The following is a 21507-nucleotide window of genomic DNA, read 5'->3' as shown; positions in this document are numbered from 1 at the left end:
TGTTATGTGTGTGTCAGGTTCGGTCATACGTTATTGCTGTTTACTCCACTTTCTGGAAATATGGAATAAAACCTTGACAGATACATTTCAGCGAACTTACAAGCGCAATCAATCAGCAAACGCCCAGTCCTAACCCTTCAAACGTACAGATGTAACTCAGTGTAAGTTACCATTGATGGAAAAATAAGCCAAAAAGGCACATAAAATAAATCTTTGACACCTCCAATAATCAACCAACTAAATCAACCAAAGAATCAAAATGCTAGGAACAGAATGGGTAAGAGCCTTTAAGCTAGGTCTCTCTATAACACATTGAAATACACTAGAGCAATAGGTTCGACATCAGAAAGAACAGCAGCGACTTACATTTATATCACTCCCATCACGTAGGGTAAATGCCTTGGGGTGCTTCAGAGTGGCGGGGTGTATGCGAAGCAAGGGTGGGGAAGGGAAAGGTGACATTGGCAGAATCAAAGAGGTAAGTCTTAAGGTGGTATTTTAAAGATAGATAGAGAGAGGATGAGACAGGGGAACAGAGTTTCAAAGGTTTGGGTCATGATAATAATAAGCCTTCCATTTGATGTAGCGCCTTATCACGTCTTCTAGACATCTCAAAGCAATTGACTGTCTTGCACACAGCAGCGTCCGACAATCAGTCGTGGATTGAAGTGACCGATTTATTATTGGTTTTGTTTCTTGAGGGATTATTACCAGGCGTGTGGAGTAAGGAAACTTGCCCCTGGTTTTGCCCCCTACCGGGAATCGAACCCAGGTCCTCTCGCTTGCAAAAGCGAGTGCTGTAAACACTGAGCTACAGGACTCCACAATGACTAAAGGCTCATCCAACGATGGTGGCGACAAAGAGTTTAGCACCTCCCGACAAGCCTGTGTTAACTGCGTGTAGGGGATGGGCAGAGGAGTGGGGTAGAACCAGATAAGAGAGATTTGGGACATCCTCCTGACGTGAAAGGCGCTATACAAATGTAATCTTGTTGTTGTTGTTGTTGTTGTTGTTGTTGCTGCTACCGGTGAAGGGATCTGTATTGCGAGGGTGAGCATCTCAAAGTCAATCTATTCGGTGCCAGGGAACCAGCTCTGGAATCATTGGCTTTTGGAGCTTGGCAAGGACTGGGGGAAAGGTGTGGATCAAACCAGACCACCAAGGTTGTTCAAGTGTTTCGGGGTAGACCGGAGAGGATGAGGTGACCAGAACCTGAGATGAGGAGACATTGGCTAGAACTAAGGAGGACCTCATCTCCGAGTTGAGCTACAGAAAGTTAGTGAACTGACTGTATATTTTGTGGCCGAAATGTGGCAGCCAATTGCGCACAAACAGTCATGGATTGAGTGGCCAAATTATTATTGTTTAAAAAAAATTGGAAGGGATTATTAACCCCGGAAAAGCCATCCCTTAACCGACTAACAATTGGGTACCTATTTGCTGCTTGGTAATCAGAGGCGTGTGGAGTTACGAAACTTGCCCAACGTTTTGTTTATTGACTACCTGGCAATAGAAATTGGGTCATCTCGTTTGCGAGGCGAGTGCCCTAACCACTCTACAGGACTCCACATTTTGCATACACGTGGAAGTTAACCCTCTAACTATGGATGATACACAAATTACACGCATTTGATGCAGATCCTTCTCACGACTTTGAGACAGCTCAAAACGCTTCACAGAATAATACACTGCGGAGCGAATTGACTGGATATTTTGTGGGCGAATGGTGTGGAGGGGAAAGAGGGAAAGGACACTGAACCCAGAGTCAGAAATAAATTGAAGGCTATTGAACTGCAGAACGCCCGGTGAGGAAAAACACACAGACGTACCAACGACCACAACAACAACATGCAAAAGATTACTTTAAAGAGACGATACTGATCAAAGCGACTCCGCTAAAAAGGAGAGAGCCGATTACAAAGAGAAACTTTGATGGTGAAATGAATGCACTCTGTGGTCGATAGATAAATCTGACATGAATGACAAAGGCATCAGATATATTAAAAAAACACCAGCTGTCAATCAGGAGAGTGACTCATCTCTCACCAGCAGAGAAATGGGATCCTATAATGAGAGATTATATTCCAACCCACAAATTAGCAATGCAAATTTTGCTAAAGGAGCGTAGGTCTCAAAGCAAGGTGAGATTCTGAACATCACAGAGGGCAGAAAGTGTTGATTGATAGAGAGACAAGACAGCGAGAGAGAAAGAGAGAGAGAGAGAGAAAGAGAGAGAGAGTTAGAGATAGTGACTTAAGAGATGTAGATAGACATGGGAAATTATGGTTTCAGAAAGTCCACTACCGTGAATTTTAAAGAAAGTGACGAGCTTATTCAAGGACATCGTGTGGAATAGTTTTTCAGCGAAGATTGGGATTCATAAAGTTAACCGGCTTTGTATTGCGTCCTTAAGTTGTCCTCGCGGAGAGAGCGCGGAGATAAGAACGTGACGGTTTCTAGACGTTCACCTGAAGTGGATAGCAGACAAGGTTTAAAAAGAAGCGCGTACTTTTCGGTAAGAATTTAATAGCCCCAAATATGCCTTCCTCGTTGTGGAAGTCGAATATTGACTTCAAGGTCCTCACCCAGAAATTCCTTCACGTCCGAACACCTCCCTACATCCTCCTACTCCGCTGCGTTGCCCGTTCCCAACACTAACAACTTCCTGTTGCATGTCCTCCCCACCCCACTATCATTCACCCCCAACCTCTGGAAATCTCTGCCTCCACCTCTTCCCTTCGCTATCTTTTTTCAAATGCCACCTTGAAGTCCTCTTCTTTGACCGCACCTAGGGTCATCTCCCGCCCCCACAATTTCTCCTTTCTTGGCAATCCAACTGGACTACTGTAAAGCACTCCAAGAAACGAACCTTTGTGAAGGGCGTTATATAAACAAAATGTTTTATTGTGCTTCACTTGGCCTTGCATCCCCCGGGCTGAAGAAAGGGGAAGTGGGGTTCCTACATTTACTCATAATCCAAGGACTCCTGCTGGACGTCAACATGCACCAGTTATTCATCGGTCCATAGGGTACAGTTACCCTACTTATAATGGGCATCGCAGCTAATTCATCCTAGACAAATGGGTGAAGGAGGATGACACCAGATTTGGTGGTGATGCTCACTATTGTTGAGCTTTTCAACTTAGGCATTAAAACAAAAACCCACAATATTTTCTATAAAAAGCAGAAAAACTGGTCAATGCATCGGTGATAAGCTTTGATAATTTGGTGAACTATTTGGTGAACTATCACCCTGCAGGTGATGCATTTTCGCCTGGAAAGTACACCATGGACTACACAAGAGACAATTGAAAAGGATGTCTGTGGGACATTGCTGTGTACAAATTCTTCCACAAATATTCTTCTACAAATACAGTTACTACACTTCACAGTAAATCCTTTGAAGCACTTTAATAATAATATTCCTTGCATTTGATACAGCGCCTTATCACCTCTTCAAAGCTTCACAGAATTCAAGTGAATTGACTGTATATTTGTACACACAATACGCACTACATTTGTGGGTGAATCGCAGCAGCCAATTGCGCACTACAATGTCCCACAAACAGTCGTGGATTGAGTGACCAAATTCTTCTTCTTTTTTATTTGGTATTATTTTTGGAGGCACTATAGCCCCAGTAAAAGCGATCCACCAATCGACTAACAACCAGGTTCCTATATATACTCTTAGGTAAACCGAGGCATACGGAGTAAGGAAACTTGGCCAACGTTTCGGCCTGCCGGGAATCGAACCCAAGTCCTCTCGTTTGCGGGGCGAGTGCTCTAACCACTGAGCTACAGGACTCCAATTGATATATCACATGCAAAGATTATTAATATATTCTTTCGGTGCTGTTTCAACACAACTACCTCATGAGATCGGGGGTGGTCATTAGCTTTGAAAACAATGTTTAACTTATTCCTGATGTTGAGGGAGATGATGTGGTTCAATGGAACATTTAGTATCTGTGTCTGGGACTTCAGACGTCTTTTCAATATATGTAGCACTTAAACAAAGCCTTATCCTTTGAAGTGGAAGGTGGGATGAAGTCAGCAATTCTTTCAGAAGCACAATTGGCATTGCTTGACCAGATCTTTGACGTGTGTATCCGAAAAGACTTTTGACAGAATATCTTGCATTTGGGAATTGAAATCGATGTAAGCCCTCTCTATAACTTGGGTTGCCTGAACGTCCCCCAAGAACCATTCTGCATTCGACCAACGCTGCAGTCATGTTTCATCAAAACAAACAGCAAATCAAAACTGATGTTCCTACATTCCAATTGGACGGCTTGGGATTTGATACCCTTGTGGAACTAGATCTCCACTTCGTTTGATATAGCGCCATTCACACCTGGAGGACATCTCGAAGTGCCTCGCACGGCTTTACTATCAAGTGTAGTGATTGTGTATTTGAATGAAAGGCACTTTGAGTGCAGGACCAGAAACAGTAGAAGAATCAGGGGATGGTTTGTCCACCACATCGCTTTGTGGTGTTCAAGAGTGCACCAATTCTCACTGCAGATGTTACTTCTGGAACAGGAAACTATCAGGGAAGCCTACGTCAAATGTTTTGCACTTAAATCACATCTGCAGTCCTCGAGAAGAGTTCCGCGCGCGTGAAACCACCCAAGGCTATGTTTTAAATATTATTTAAGGCCCCGTTGTGCAATATGCTATTTGACATTGAAAAACAGCGGCTTAAAAATTCTCGAGACAGCCCATTACTTTTAAGGAACTGCATCTGAGTGCAGCCTGAATCGATTTGCAATGCCTTCCTTCGTATCGCATGGAGTCCTGCAGCTCAGTGGTTAGAGCACTCGCTTTGCAAGTGAGAGACCTGAGTTCAATTCCAGGCAGAGGGCGAAACCTTGGGCAAGTTTCCTTACTCCACACAGAGCCTAATAATAATCCCTCCAAAACCAAAAACAATAATAAATTGGTCATTTTCAATCCATGACTGTTTGTGGGACATTGCTGTGCGCAATTGGCTGCCGCGTTCGCCCACAAATATACAGTCAATTCACTTTACAGTGTGTTCTGTGAAGCGCTTTGGGACGTCCTCCCGACGTGAAAAGCGCTATACCAAATGCAAGGATTATTATTATTATTATTATAAACTGATGAGTTGCCAAGGATTCCTTCTAAAGGTCGTTCGACAGCCGACAACAATGTGATTTCTGATCACGCTGTGAATTCTACCTGTCGTTGTGATTGCCACGAAAGTTTACCACGAAAACACATTGTAAACCGGCAATTTGCTTTCCACTGTATTTCTCATTTCCAAAGTAGAAGTCTATCTCTCCGCTGGGTGTTGTAGCAGAAAGGATACTTTGTGAGATTTCTTCACTACTCTGAGATCAAGGTGGAAGTGGACAGTGAACATATATCCTATTCACACATACAGGTGGCCAAGTCCAGTTCAGTGACTCATTAGGTATTTTTTTGTGCGCAGAGCAGGTTTAATGACCAGCTCCTGGTAAATTGCGGCCAGCATTAACAAGTAGCAAGAATAAATCAATATTTAAGCACTTGCTATTCCACAGAGGGTTTCCAAGATCATAAACCGAGATCACTGACAGGTGATTAATGTTGGTGAAAGGAAATGAACTGTACATGTTGTAAAAAGGAGAAATAATTGTATTTGATGTTGCTCGGCTATTTGCTGTACACATAAATGCAACGTACAGAGATATTTACTTGGAGCAAATCATATAGAAGAAATCTAATTGCAAAATAGTGTAAATGACTGTCAAATTCTATTTTGTTTCTCGAGTTCCTTCAAACGTACACTTTCTCTACTTAACTTAATGTTTTTTGAAATCTTACTTGCCTGCCTGTTCATTGTTTTAGATTAAACTGATTTTCTAGTTTATCCGTTAGTTCACTTTCTGTTAAGTAGTTATTTGCAGTCATCACTGCGAATTACTTTTTCCATTCGCGAACGTTTAAATTGACACGCTGTGTGCAATTGGCTGCCGCGTTTCACCCACAAAATATATAATTCAATTCACTTTACAGTACATTGAGTAAAGCACTTTGACACGTCTCGAAGATGTGATAAGGTGCTATATCAACTGCGAGGTTTATTATTATTAAAACATGTTCCCTTTTCTTTGAGTCCATCATTTTTTTTCTGTTCATTCATTTTATTTAACCTTATTTAACACTCTTGACTTTACTTTTGATGCTATTCAGCACACTATTTTCTTTGCCTTCGATCCTCTTTCTTTTAAAAAATACGATTCCCACGTCTTCTCTCTAAGTTGATTCTCCCACCCCACCGCCTCACAACGTATCGATCAGTGGACATTAAGTCTGACTCGTATCCCCTACTCAATCTGCTTCCACCATTGGCGGGAGGGCTTTTCAGCGATTCTCCCCCACTATCTGCAATTGACATTCAGATGTCCCTCTCTGACTTTCTCCCTCCCTCATCCTCTCGTTCAAGGTCTCCGCCGGCCCGATCACTTTCAGCCATGTTACCCCCTCTTCAGCCCCAGTTTGGATGCCACTGTCAAGCACTGTGAGACAACCTCCCCAACGTGAAAGGTGCTACGTAAATGTAAACTGTATTGCATCGTAGTGCAAAGGCAAGTTTGTTCTTTTAGCACCAGATCTTTGAGTACTGTTAAACAGCTCAGCCTTGGTGATAACGGTAAAGTTGAGCTGAGCAGAGCAAAGAATTACTGACAATATTCCTGTTGGGCAGTGAATATGTGAATTGAACACTAAATGCATCATTTCAGCATCATCCCAAACTGTACACAATGTGTTTAACTGGTAACCTACGAGAGTACCTATTCATCACTTACTGTCATTAATCATGTTCCTCCATCAGTCATGTTTCTTCCCTTGTGTGAAAGTCAATTATAACTGAGTCACATATGTGTCTTTGAGTGGTTATGCATCATCAACCGGCGTAACAGCTACATCCATATCCATAAATGTCGGCAGTGGGTGAAGATATTTAAATTACAAATAAAATAGTCATTTTGCCTCCGATAAGCAATGTGTGATGTTAATTATTCTGTGAATTAATCCTTGTGTTTAATATAGCATCAACGCAATTACATTCAGTCCAGCCTATCAGTGAACACAAATATTGTTTGGAAATTCTTCAATCAATTTACCGATCAATATCGTGTACTCCTCCTCCATTTTTATTTAAATGGATCATGTGCACAAAGAAGATTGCTGCAGCGTACGTAAGCTAACCGTCACACTTTGAAACACGGCACTTTGTTTCGGTCAGTTAGGTGTCTGACACGTATGTAAACCCCATCACCGTGCTTGAGTGTCCAGACCAGACCGAGTTCGATCTGGTTTGGACACTCTAAAGTGCTCCGAGACTTCACCGCACGCGATATGAATGCTAGTTTTTGATGCTGCTGTCGTTCCAACGTATCCCACCTGCACGTGAAAATTCCCAGGTTTGGATCGGAGTGCAGGCGCTTGGGAGGGACGCACCCTGATTACCTATTTCTGGAGAGCATTAGGCGCAGGCTGGCAAGAGCCAAGGCTGTGGGGTTCCATTGGAATATATGTTGGGGTACTGCTGTAATCCAACCCGCTAAAACTGTAGAGCTTATCACAGAAAGCTACCCTCTACTTGTTCCTCGCTCGCCAGAACAAATAAGTCAAAGTACATCTCCAGTGGCGTTGGTCCCTCGAAGCATAATCATTCTCCACCATTTCACCATCTCCACCACTCTCCCCAATACATACGGTGCTAAATATCAAATGCGAGGCTTATTATTTGGGGGCGGTGTGGCGTTCACTCGCAAATCTGATGTCAATACCGATTTATCAATTCAATTAAAATGCATTTGGTGTATTTGGCCCTTTCAGTGCAGCCAGCCGAGTGAAGGTGGGGTGTGGACAGATCAGAGAGCTCAGGGAGGTGCCTGGTTGTGAAGAGATTTGAAATTCGATCCATTCTGCAACAGAGAGCAAGGGGACCCTGGTATGAACTGGGGTGATGGGAGTCCGTAGGCTGGTACGGGGTGAGTGCACGGGGGGGGGCAGAGTTTTGAATCATTTGAACCTCGCTAATAGTGGAGCCAGGGAGACCGGTGAGGTGAGGGGTGCACTGGAAAGATAAGCTCAAGGCGTGAGCTGATGAAAGCAAGAATGAGAATTTCAACAGCGTATGAAGTAAAATAGGGATGGAGGTGGGGCAGAGGGAACCCTGGTCACAGAAACGTAGCACGTCATTTGTAACCTCGTAAACGTCGACAAGCGCTGTCTCAGCGACGTGAGCACGGCCGAAAGCAGACTGGAGGGGGCTCAAGAAAGGAGGGGGAGGAAAAGCGTGGGTGAACTTGGGCGGAAACCTGCGTTCCAGGATTCGAGAAAGGAAGGATGGGTTTGAGAGGGGCTGGTAGTCAGCAAAGCGTTATCGATCAACGTTTTTTTTTTTGGTGGGGGTGGGGGGAAGAGGGCTGACAAACTGCGGTTTCGAGGGGGAGTGGGGCAGTGCTGGAGAGGGGGACAGGTTGACTGTGTCCACCAGTGTTTGGGTGGTGATGGAGACCAGTGAGCAAGTGTTAGGTTAAAATGATTAAAAAATACAAGCGCACTGAATCAAAAGTTGCTCAAGCGAACTCCTTTCACATTAAAAAAACATGCGACACGAATAAATATGTAGTGCGGAATTCAGCGGCGACGTCTTCACAGCGATGAACATCGACGGCATAAATTAACAATCCTCCATGAATAAGACAACATAGCTTCCTGGCAGCTTGAAGCTGCACCTCATGGAGAAGAGTCAAAATTTTGGATTAGCATTCGTACGGGCGAGTGACTTTGAGACATAATGTGCACAGTCGGACCTGCTCTCATCAATAAGTAAACACGAGCCAGATGTGAGTTGAAATTCAAGGGAAACATTCAATCGAGTAACGCAGTAACTGCTTAAACAAAAAACAACACCCCTTTTTGTAGCAATCATCGCCCGGCAATTGCACGCTTGCAGTTGCATTTTCCTCATAAGCAATTTTTTTGTTGTTTTGCTGCTTAATGATCATCATGATTATTCTGACTTTAATGCTCCCCACCGCCTTCCTTGTCGCGCCAAGGTCAGACTGCTTAATCTTTAATCCGTGTGGATGAAGGCCACAATTTGCCGAATTGATAAACATGTATTCGTAATGTGCTATTTGAATGGTTTTTATTTGCATTTTTTTCCTTTCGCCCATTATTTGCGTTTTGATGGCCTTCTTATCGGTCCGCAATCTAACGGCGAGACCCGAGAGCTGCTGGGCAGCGAGCGAGACTGCCTGTATAATTGGCATCAGCCGATATAGAGATTTATTGATGAGATTTATTCATGACTAGTTTTCCAGCTTCTTTGTGTAGATCAACTGTCTCGACCATTAAAGCGCCAGTCACAACATTTGATCTGACGGAGATGACAGTCTTGTTTATTCAGCGGTTTAAAGAGTAATACACGTACCGGGTGTATCATTGCATTCAAAAAGACAGACCGGATTGCATTTTGAAACAAAACATGTATTAGGGATTGCGCCCCTCAGTCCTTCTGCTTCCACTGTTGTTTCTGGTGACTTGCAGTGTTATTTTATGGGCTTCGATCGGGCGGGGAAAAGAGGGAACTTTTATTTCATTCACCGAGACAGAAATGCATCCAGGAAGCCCATAAAACAATCTGTTTGCAGAGGAGTGCAACGGAACGGCATCAATGTTTCTACAACCTCAAAAGCTCAACAGGATGGCCGGGGTGGGAATTGAAAAATCTCGCAAAACCGGCACAGGATGGGGGGGGAGGGGGGGGCTGTTCTTCAGCCAACGATCCTCCAGATGAAACTGCTCAGCAACAACAACAACAACTTGCCCTTATACAGCACCCTCCACGCAGAGTAGCGTCTCAGAGTGCTTCAACGCAGAGCACCGAGATTATTTAGCTCTTGGCTCGTTGTGGGACATTGCTGGCTGCGAATTGGCCTACGGATGCGCAGTCACTGCACCTGACAGTAAATCCTGCGAAGCACAGAGAGACGTTTCAACACCGTAATAAGGTGCTATAGCAAATGCAAAAATTATTATCGTTTTTTTGATGTTGGGGGAGAGGTAACATTGCTGGGGCTGAGCGAGGGGAGCATCATTACACATCTCAACACCAGCTTCGCAGCAGAGAGCGCTCGAATGAGAGAAGGCTATTCAGCCCACCACCAGACCCAATTCTTCCATGGACCAAACCCCGCTGAATACATTCTGCCCGACACCTTCCATCGGCAGAACAAACTATCTTTTAGGATTGAAGATTGTCTGGATAACTGGAATCCGCACTGGTTGAGTTCCTGATCTCCTCAAATCAGGTGAAGTTGGTGCCTACGTGAACCTACAGGTACCTACATCAAGTTGTTGTGGTAGTTGTTGGGAGTCCTTGATGTTGGTTCCTTGGGACGTCCTCCCGACGTGAAAGGTGCTCTCTAAATGTAATTTTGTTGTTGTTGTTGTTGTTGATCCGTGATTCAAAATGAAGTTTACCATTCCATTTCCCGAAATTAAAATAGCAATAAATTCTGTACAAACTATGACCATTCTTTTTCTTCTTTCTCCTTGCGCTGGGGCGAATATCGCCGGCTATTCAGTTGCCCTATGACTGGAGCGCTAAAATGTTTTGCGTAGTTAATTATGACAGAATAGTAATAGTCAGAGTTTTTGCACCGGTTCCGCGTGTGGGTCCCTCACCCGCGCGATTCACCAACAATGATCACTTGTGTAGCACCTTCAAGCCGGAAAGCGTCTCGAAGTGCTATTCAGATGCGAAAAGCCACAAAACAATAAAAGAAGATTGCAAATGCGGGAATACCGACTTGGAAGCCGGGGTACGAATTTGAAAATGAACCTACTCGAGTTTTTAAGGAGCTCATTTAATTGAGGTGCCACGTCTTCATAAAGCCCGCAAGGGCAGTTCAATATGAGAAATAATAGAATGTGCGCCAGTTATTAAAAACACAAAGAGCCGCACTACAAATGGAGAATTGCTTGTTAATTTCATTCTAATCACCTACCGCTTAATCTGTTCTTGGAGACACAGTAATATAGTCGCCTGATGAAGGTAGAGTTCCCAAGATTTCTTTAAATTGCCTTGGAAAGTGTTATTATCAAGAGCGCAGGCCTGCCCTCCTGGCTCATCAGCAGGACTTAGAATGGCAGACGAGACGCAGGAATTATTCCCACTCAGCTCCTGTTAACTCTGCAAGCCAATATTCCTAATGGGTAGGGTAGTTCTAGCTGGATAAGTACCAGGAAGGTTGCCAGACAGCGTTTCGCCCACAACATATGCAGTCCATTCACTTCACGGATTGTACACTTCACGGTATAATCCGTGAAGTGCTTTAAGACGTCTCGAAGACGTGATGAGGCGCTATATCAAATGCAAGGATTATTCATTTAATGCACAATCTGGGGTTCCCCAAGCCTTGCCTCTTGTCAACCTATTGCTCTATGGAATTAGTTCAGCGCGGTGTATCCCTCTGGGGAGATTGCTCATTCCTGTCTAGACACAGGGAAATCTCCGTGCATGGGTGGCATACATATATGGAACTATCAGTCTGCTTTTGAGTACACTTTAAGCATGATGATAGGTTCCTGCATGTGCCAGACACACGGCTGACCAAAAAATATGGTAAAAGGGGCTTCCTGAGTTCATGAAATGTCTTCTCAATGCACGTTTGACATCCGTAGTGTAACTGAATGTGGGGCCTGGCTTCAGGTGATTTGGCTGAGGCGATATCTCTTCAGATATCTTAGCTTCAGATCAGCTGCGGTGTAGCTGCACACGGGCCAAGTCGACCAAAACGTTTAACGTGAGCTCAACTTGTCTGCTGGACGACCATTAAAACCTCTGTTAGTGACGGGTTCACTGGCCTGTCATCTCTTCCCAGACATTACAAGTTTCACTGGCAGTTTGACAGCGGCGAGGAGAGCTCTGTGTGCGCGTTGAAGAACATACGCTCAGAGCTCTGCTCTCCCCGGCGTGGAAACCAGGGCAGGATCCACCTGGTGCTTTCTGTTCACACTACTCCAAAAATAGATGACTGTAGCATAAGTGTTCGTGCATAGGAAGCTTCACATCAGGGTAACTAAATGATGCTTTAATCGATAGGGTACAACGATGTTACTCACGATTGAAGGACACGATAGAATACAGATTTATAATAATATCAAACCTTTTCACGTCAGGAGAACATCTCAAAGCCCTCGACAATGTTAGAAGGGCGACTAAGTTGGGGGTGGGAGCTCAAAGAGTGTGGAAGGGGCCGTGGGGCTGGGGAGAGGAAGGATGGACAAAAGTGGGGACAAAGAGGTACGTTCTGAGATGTAGGGAGATAGGGAGTGAATCGGGAGGGACTCCAGGTCGAAGTTGCAGAGGCTGAAAACCTGCCCGTGCAATCGTGGGGCAGGATTGAGTGGGAGAGGTGAAGCAGGCAGGTGTGCACCGAGTGAACGGATAAACTCACGACAAAAATCGGGGCACGCAAGAGGTCTGGCACTGGCATACAAGGCAAGCGAATGTAATTCGATTCACTTTTCAGGGATTGAAAGTTAATCGACAAGATATGCAATCGCTTTCAAACGTCTGATTAAAAAGGGAGTACTGGTCGACACTGTGTTTGTTTGGCTGAAATGGTGGAAATCTCACCTCTCGGTCAGGAGGTTGGGAAGTTCAAACCCATACATTGGGACTTTGGAGCTCACAGTCGAGACTCCAGGGAGAGCGCTAGCTGCATTATAATAAATAATAATAATAATAATCATCATAATAATAATCCTTGCATTTGATATAGAGCCTTATCACGTCTTCGAGACGTCTCAAAGTGCTTCGCAGAATATACCATCAGGTGAATCTTTGGGCGAAACGCGACAGCCAATTGCGCACAACAGTGTCCCACAAGCAGTCATGGATTAATTATAATTACTATACATTTTTTGAAAGGACTATTTCCCCCAGAAACCGAGCCACCAATCGACTAACAACCGGATTCCTATTTACTGTGAGGTAAACAGAGGCGTGTGGCCATTATTGGGCATGCCGTCCTTCAAATAAGATAGTAAACTAAAGTCCTGTCTGTTGCTTAGATGGACATCAAAGATTCCAGGGAGTTTCTCCCAGAAACTTGTCCAACAATAACTTTCCATCTTGATTGGTCATAGCTGTTGGTGGGACATTGCTCTGCTCAAATTGGCTGCTATTTTTGCCTTATTCATGTGGGTGGCTACTCTTTCCCTATAACTAGCAGGTTTTTTTCCTGCAACCTTCGCCTTACATCTCTGTGACCTCCGAACCTCAGACCAACCTGTCCGCTCCCTCCACTCAGCGGGCTCCGATCTGCTTATCGTCACCCACCTTGCCCGCCCCACCGTCGGCAGCCAGGCCTTCAGCCTCTACGCCCCCACCCTCTGGAACTCCATCCCACAGTCCCTCCGCCTCGCCCCCTCCCTCGCCACCTTCAAGACCCGTCTCGAGACCTTCCTCTTCGACCGTGCCTTCGGTCACCCTCCTACCCCTACCCTCTCCGCCCTCCACCCCCTCCTGATCCCAACCACCAGCTCGGGTGCAGATCCCTGACTGTCCACTGCCTTGAAATGTAATTTGCTGCTGTTATTCCTCCCCGGTAAAGCCACTGCATTGGAGAAACGTTGGATTGTTCCCCTCCACATAGTAACAGAGCTGCAGAGCCAGAGCCGGGGTCAATGGAGACCGATAGCTGAGCCACCCTCTGGGGAACAGCAAGGTTCCTATGAACTTAGGTGGCCCCATTCAGGCCACACGGTGGTAATCTTCTGCCTACAAATACATAAAAAGTTATAGACACTTGACAGCAATTATTATATCTGTGCTGAGCTTCGAGACATTTTGATGATATAGGTGCGATATTAAATGCAAGCATTATTACAACTTGTACAGCAGGGAGTTAAGATAATTGAGTTTGAAAGGAGAACGTCCTTTCGTAAAATATTAAATGTATAGAGTCAGGATTTTGTCAGAGTGTGACAACTAACTTGACGTGGATCGAACTTAATAACTCACAGGAATTGTCTCCATTTCCACAGAATGACTTGTAAAAAGTACTGCACGGTCCAGGAGAGTGGATACCTGGGGCCTGAAATTTCACAAGCTCTTTGGCTTAAGACAGTTGGCGGAGAAGTTTGGTTAATTATTACATTTCGTCATCGTTTTGCTGCTGGTTTTCTGTTATTCACTCTGATGATCGAAGAGTGTTGTGATGAGACCAACATTTATTTGACATCAAAACTGCAGTGGCGTTTCAGAGAATAATTGGACGAGAGTGTGAATGAACAGTACTCCAGGACTGTGGCACCCTTCAGCATCGGCAATTCATAGGTAACACGTATAAAAGATAAGCATTTCTTGCCATGGGTGGTTTTTAGTCTGGAAAGTCCACTTCTGTGATTGCTAATCTCATCCTTTGGATGAGGCCTTAAGGCGTTACTACTGTCTGCTTTTTCAGGTGGACATTAAAGGTCCCATAGCCCAATAAAAAAATGAAGGGATTATCTCCCAGTATTCTAGCCAAGAATACTCCAGATAAAATTGGTCCTTCACTTCAAGGTTGTCTGTCTGCGAATCGGCTGCCACATTCACCTACAAATAAAGTCACTACACTTTACGATACATCCTGTCAAATGCTTTGTCACTTTTCTATGGTGTCACGAGATACAACAACAACAAGATTTCATTTATAGAGCGTCTTTCACGTCAGGAAAACGTCCCAAGGCGCTGGACAGTTGGGTCGCGACCCAAGCATGGGGGAAATAGTCAGGGTGAGGCGAGGGACGGGAGGGAGCGAGCAGGGGGTTGAGAGTCGAGGAGGAGCTGAAGGTGCGGTTGAAGAGAAAGATCTTGGAAGGCGAAGGCACTGGGGATGGAGTTCCAGAGGCTGAAAGCCCGGCCACCGATGGTAGGGCGGTTGGGGCGGGGGATGTGGAGCAGACCGGAGCCAGAGGAACGGAGGGTATGGGCAGTTAAGTAGGGGGATAGATAGTAGGTCGGAGAGGTAGGAGGGTGCAAGGCCGTGAATGGCCTTGTAGGTGAGGATGAGGATCTTGAATTCGATCCTCTGGATACTAATTGTAATACAAGTATTATTAAATTTGATGTGCTGTGGGGAGTAACTGACCCTGACGATTAAGTTCTTTGATGCAAGCAAATAATGGACTTACAGGAGGGCTGATGGCTCGTCCAAGTGTGCATTGGTACCACAACAGAGTACTTTGCAACACAAATGTTTATTAAAAGATATACATCCCATTCCGTATACCACACCGAGAATGAAAGTAATAGGATCAATTATAAACCTATACTCTTGAGCTGGTTTGGGTTAATGTGGGTCAAATGAAATGTGGTACTTGCAGAAAAAAGACCAAAGTCATCATGGAATTCATTAATTTCTTTTTGGTCAGCCGGGTGTCTTGACACATGCGCAAACCCATCACTATGCTTATAAAAACATCCAAACTGCCATGGGAAGTCCTCCTAATGCGAAAAGCGCTGCATGAATATAAATTTGTAATGTACTGAAACTAGACAGAGTTCCACGCATGGCACCAACACATAGAGATTCCCATTGTCTGGAATGGAAAACACGCTCTCTCCATAGAGAAACACATTAGTTCCAGGAGATTATGAGACGAGACTTGGCAAGAGACGAGACTTGGATATCCCACAGCATTTGTTTGGAGCATACTGGCCTCAAAGATAAAATGGTGCTTGAAAGTTAGGAAGGTGCAGTGATGGGGAAACGCCAGTGTACACCAACTAGCGATGCGCAATATCCTATCTGCCCTGTCAAGCGAACATTTATGATCTCATGCACTACTTGAAAAGAGAAAGGAGTCTTTTTCCATTGCCCTGGCCATTACCTCACCCGCCCTCACCCCCACCCCCATAATAAGGTTGGGCTAAAATTTCACAGCATACTGCTGGAGTCTCACCAGCTAAAGCTACACAGCTTGCCATTGAAAGCGCTGTCTATCAAGCTTCCCGCTGTTTGCACAGCTCTCAAGAACACTTAAAATATCTGTAAAGTGTAACGATTGGGTATTGTAGGAGAACATGGTAACCAATCTGCACACGACGATGACCCGCAAACAGCCCTGAAGTGAATTTTAGCCCAATCTTATTATGGGGGTGGGGGTGAGGGCGGGTGAGGTAATGGCCAGGGCAATGGAAAAAGACTCCTTTCTCTTTTCAAGTAGTGCATGAGATCATAAATGTTCGCTTGACAGGGCAGATAGGATATTGCGCATCGCTAGTTGGTGTACACTGGCGTTTCCCCATCACTGCACCTTCCTAACTTTCAAGCACCATTTTATCTTTGAGGCCAGAATTTAAGTTTGCTGAAGGTCTAACCCTAATATTTCAGATCCACTTAATGACCTCATACGCTTTTAATATCTAACATATCAGTAACTGAACCAGGGTTCTGCACATTCATTTGTTCTACTAATTGAACCACCTAGTGAAATTACTTGCACAATAAATTCTACTCGAGGCTAATAAAATTGAACTGTGCTGGATAAATGATTAGGTAAAGCACACTAAAACCTGTCCTGGCAAAGAAACATCCAAGCCTCAGTGTTAATCCTAAAGGTATCAGTCCCCTCTTCAACTGAGTGTCCCTGATGATCCATCAAATGACTCAAATATCTCATCTCCACGCACATCGTTCAAGATTAGGTGACCTGTCAAAAAGAGGCCGTTTTCAATTTCCAAAGGAAAGCCTCGGGAAAAACAAAACGAAGATAAATTTGAGATCCACCATCAAATCTCCTGATGTGCGCATCATGACGAGGGTCTAGCAATAGCTTGGATCCAATTTGAGTAATTGGTACTGGGCCAACTGTAGCTGACGACATTAGCGAAATGGATCGACCCGTGATTGATTTACACGTCCGTCACCAGGGAGAATATCCGTCGCAACCTTAGGAAACAATATGCCATCTCATATTTTATACGCTGACGCTTTCCCCAAAAGTAATAATAGCCATCATCCTTACATTTGGCGTGGCACCTCTCAAGTCAGCTGTACATCCCAAAGCGCTTGACAGGATATATTGTGAAGTTCAGTGACTGCTTTGGGGGCAAACGCAGCAGTCAATTTCTGCCCAGCAATGTCCCGCAAAAAGCCAACAAAATGAATGACCTCTCATTTAACGTCTCATCCGAAGGACTGAATTTAGAGTAAGGTTCTGTGAAGATACATTTGAGGCATCGCAACAATGGTATAAAACCCCATATCAAATTATCACCAGGCTGCACCATAGGCAGTATAGATTTGAAAATGACCAATGGTTCAACGGTACTGGTTTCAATCCACATTTAAGTTGTTGTACAGCAATGTTACCACCATGCTGAATCAGACAGGGTTAATTCAGATTGTATTTTTCAGCCAGCACGTGTCAGTGACCCAGACGATGAACTAAAGAGCAAAACTGATACTCTGGACGTGACCAACCTTTGGTAAAACCAAATGAAACGTGTGTCCAGAGCCACACTCACTCACATTGGCTCGTTCCATGATATATCCATTCGTCAACATTTGAAACTTTATTGGATCAAAAACTTATAGCCAGTTCATCTGCTCAGTTCCACAATGAATCCACAACTTTCTTCCAAATCCAAGTCAAACAAATGAATAGTTACAGTGCTGACCTCGCGTTTACGCCTTGTCTGTTGCTACAGCGATTCATTCTGTTTGAATTCTACGAGAGTTGTTCACGACTGCTTTTGATAGTGAGCAAACATAGAGTCACAAAGCATTCAGTGCAGTGCAGAAGAACACGCCTGCAGCTATCCATGTAATTCTGCTGTTTGGAAGGGTAGTAAAATGCCCTGAGGGTCAATACTCTCAGTTGTTAAGGCACTATTTTGTAAACCAATTAGGCGATGCTCTTAATGCTAAGTATGTTGAATGGGCACGCAAATTCTACATTAGCGTGATTGCAATTTTGCGAACCTAGCTGTTTACATCCATAACTAGGTGCCAGCCTTGCTCAGTTGGAAGCACATTCACCTCTGCGTCAGAAGGTGATGGGTTCAAGCCTCATCTCGGGTACACAGCATTGTCGGAGGTGCTGCCCTTCAGATCGCTTGTTAAACCGAGGCTCCATCTGCCTAGTCAGGTGGACAATAAAGATCCCACTGTTCGTAAAGAGAAGGGAGATCCTCCCTCCGTCCTACCAACAATCCTCCAAATAAAATGGGCCATGTACTTCAATGCTGTTTGTGGATATTTCTATGTGCAAATTGCCTGATGTGTTCTCCTACAGAATTCCCAGGCCCCGCACCTTACACCGAGTCCTATGGAGTACTTGAGATGTCCACCTGATCATAAGAGGCACGATACAAAAATGCAAGGATTATCTATCTTATTCAATTATATCTGAGTGAATGATTCAGGTTTAGCTGCACGAAAAAGTGATTCTTCAACAGCACTCTGAAAACCAATTCCTCTAATTCTACGCACCGATTGACCAAAGGACAATTAGAAATGCAGAGCTTAGCATTGGGATGGTAAGAAGCTAAGAGGAATAGTGGAGCAAAATGATCTCGGGTTTCAGATTCACAAGAGTCAAAGTGGACACATCCCGTAAAGAATGCAAATAGAGTCCTCGGCTGGAGGATTAGCCAAAAGAAGGTAGACAGTATTGTTATGTTTATATAAAACTTTGGTTGGACCACATTTGGAGTACTGTATGCAGTTCTAGTTCCCGCACAACAGGAAGAATGGTGCAGCAGTGGAGTGAGGTTCAGCGCAGATTGACTAGGATGTTACCAGGTGGGAACTTTTCCCTGAAAAGATGAGACAATCGAGAGGAGACCTGATGGAAGTGTTTGCAATTATGAAAGAATTTGATGAGGTGGATGTTAACGGGTTGTTTCCACTTGCCGGTGGGTCCCAAATAAAACCAAGGGACGTAAGTGTAAGTTAGCCAGCGGTCGATATAAAAGTGGGCTTAGGAGAAATGTCTTTACGCAGAGGGTGGTCAGAATATAAAATTCACTGCCAGAAGCGGTGGTTGAAGCAGAAAAACATCAATACATTTAAGAGGAAAATGATACATCCGCGAGAGGCAAGGGAATAGAGTGGTATAGGAGAAGGAATTAGGAGAGGAGGCTGCTCATGTGAAGGATGAACGCAGGCACAGGCGGCTTGGGTGGAACGTCCCATTTCTTTGCCGTAACCTTTCCTTGTAATTCTATGTCATCATTTGCCCTTTTTTTTAATTCAATGGATAGATGCATTGCGCAATGCAAAGTGTCTTTCGCAATGTTTTATGCAGCACTTGGACTGTGAGCGAGGTTTCGGTCTGTCTGACTGTGAATCTGAATGTCGCGCCGTGGTGCTGGATTCATTTAGCAAAGCTAGGCGCTGTGACTGGCGGATGGTAGGGTGGGTATTCTGGAAGGATGAGATCAGATGGTCTCAAAGGCCTTCTTCATCTGAACCCTTCCTTGCTCTTATGCCTGCTGTGATTATGGGTAGAGCTCCCAATGTTTGGAAGCTCTACCATTGGCCTCATGAGCTGTGGCTCTCGCAAAACATCTCCTTGCTCTGGTCTTACTTTCCAGTGAACAATTTCGGCCAGATTCAGAATGCAATTCGAGCCTCAGCTAATCCGAGGCATTCAATCTTCAAATCCGCCAATTGTTTAGCCTAATAAGTTTGTTCTTGATTTTTCAAAATTGTCTCAGAAAATTCATATGTATTCATGCGTTCTGCCGAGGGCAGAACAACGTTTCAAAACTGCCCAGTTTAATAATTTTACAAGGGTATAACACCGTCACTCTATCCAAACAAATGCAAGGCATTACATACATTCCATAGATGGAATTAGAAGTTGCCAAGGGGGAAGTTGCAATAAACCTATGAGTTTTGGTTGATTTGTTGTTCATCATGTGAAATAAGCAAACAAATAAATGCGCAGATTTCAGGCTATGTTGTCAAATCAGTGCTGTTCAAATGCCCTAAAACCATGAGGCAACTGTCCAGCCCCCTAATTTAAGATTGCGTACAAAAATTTAAGACTGCGATCACGATTACGATAGCAGCAAAGTGTCCAATGGGCAATATGCACAAATTCTGCAAAGAAACCATTCGCAAGGCACAATTAGACGGTGAGAAGCTGGATATAGAGTGGGAACACTGATTAGGAAACTGTGCTCATCTTTACAAGTTGCATGAATATTTCCTGATCTTTATCATTGAAAAGACGGTAATAATTTGACTATAATTAAGAAACACCAGGAGAACTGCATTGTTAAGCATCGTGGTTAGTAAAGGAATTATTCACTTCACAATCTATCCGTATTTCGGCATTACCATTTAATGATTAACGTGATGGAATTGTCATTGTCAAATTAATTGTTCGTTCTACTGCAGTTTTCAAGGGAAAACTCCTTAGAGAGGACCTCATATATAGGGGTAGGTACTGTGGAAGGATGAGATCGTACGGGCCGAAGGGCCTTTTTTCGTCCAAATCAATCGTGTGACCTTGTAGAGAGAAGGTTCTGTGCAGGAGATGTCAAATTTCTAGATGTGGCGCTTGTTAGACGCCATTGAAGGTGCAATCAGTTTAACATTCGTCTCTCAGACATCTGACACTATCGACTTCCATCTCATTAATAGATGTAAAGAGAGGACGTTTCACTCCCCCCTCCCCCCACCCCCACCGCCTTAATTCATGTGAATAATAACTGTGGAGTTACAGCCGTAAACCGGAGAAAACACAGTGTTGAGGTGGAAGGAGCAACAGTAAGTCACAGTAAGTCTGCCTCCAACTCCAATGGTCGTGAAGGTTGAGAATCCTGGAACGTTTCAAAGTTGGCCACTTACCTCAACCCGTCCGCTCTCAGCTGGGCTGCTGCGGGGAGAAGAGTCAGGCGGGGGGGGGGGAAAAATCGATCGTTAACTCACCCCGGTTTGAAATCACTTTCTCGCCATCGACGGTGATCCACAGCTCCAAAGGTTTCACCGTCCTCGCTCCCCGCTCAGGGGAAGTTTCTTCAAATTGGGGCGAAGTGTTGTCGTTGTCGTCCCTCTGCCACCCCCCACCCCACTCCCCAACTCCCCCACCACCCCCACCCAAACCGCCACCCACCCACACACAACCTATCATCACCCGCCCCACCTCCAGCTACATTTTGCTATTCAAACGTCAACTCACCTCCTTCAGGCAACCCATAAAATTATTGCTGACTGGTGAACCTGGAAGATCAGCAGTACTAGGACTGCCTCCAACATAGAAAAAGTCATCAGAGCCTAGCATGGTGTAATCTTCCTGTGTGTAGCCCGTAGTGGTCAGTATCCCGTCTACGGATATTGTCACCTACATAACAAAACACAAGGAAAAGATGCAATATTCATAACAAGGTCACACTCTCCAGCCCTTATATTTGTTTGCGTGTACGACCTGCAGATAGCAACCCATTTTCATGTCTGTTTTGTCTCAGT

General features: G+C 44.5%; 1 protein-coding gene across 1 annotated transcript in view; it reads right to left on the bottom strand.

Moving 5' to 3' along the window:
- The window catches only part of nrxn1a (neurexin 1a), a 740055-nt gene that overhangs the window by 477887 nt on the left and 240661 nt on the right, over positions 1-21507 (bottom strand). The window contains exon 5 of the mRNA XM_042333191.1: positions 21221-21382. Within this exon, the coding sequence (XP_042189125.1) occupies positions 21221-21382 (162 nt within the window). The remainder of the gene's footprint in view (positions 1-21220; positions 21383-21507) is intronic.

This window comes from Callorhinchus milii, unplaced genomic scaffold, assembly GCF_018977255.1.
Source record: "Callorhinchus milii isolate IMCB2004 unplaced genomic scaffold, IMCB_Cmil_1.0 Scaffold3, whole genome shotgun sequence".
NCBI lineage: Eukaryota > Metazoa > Chordata > Chondrichthyes > Chimaeriformes > Callorhinchidae > Callorhinchus > Callorhinchus milii.
Note: the sequence above shows the minus strand (reverse complement) of the source record. Positions and strands in the feature narration are given on the sequence as shown.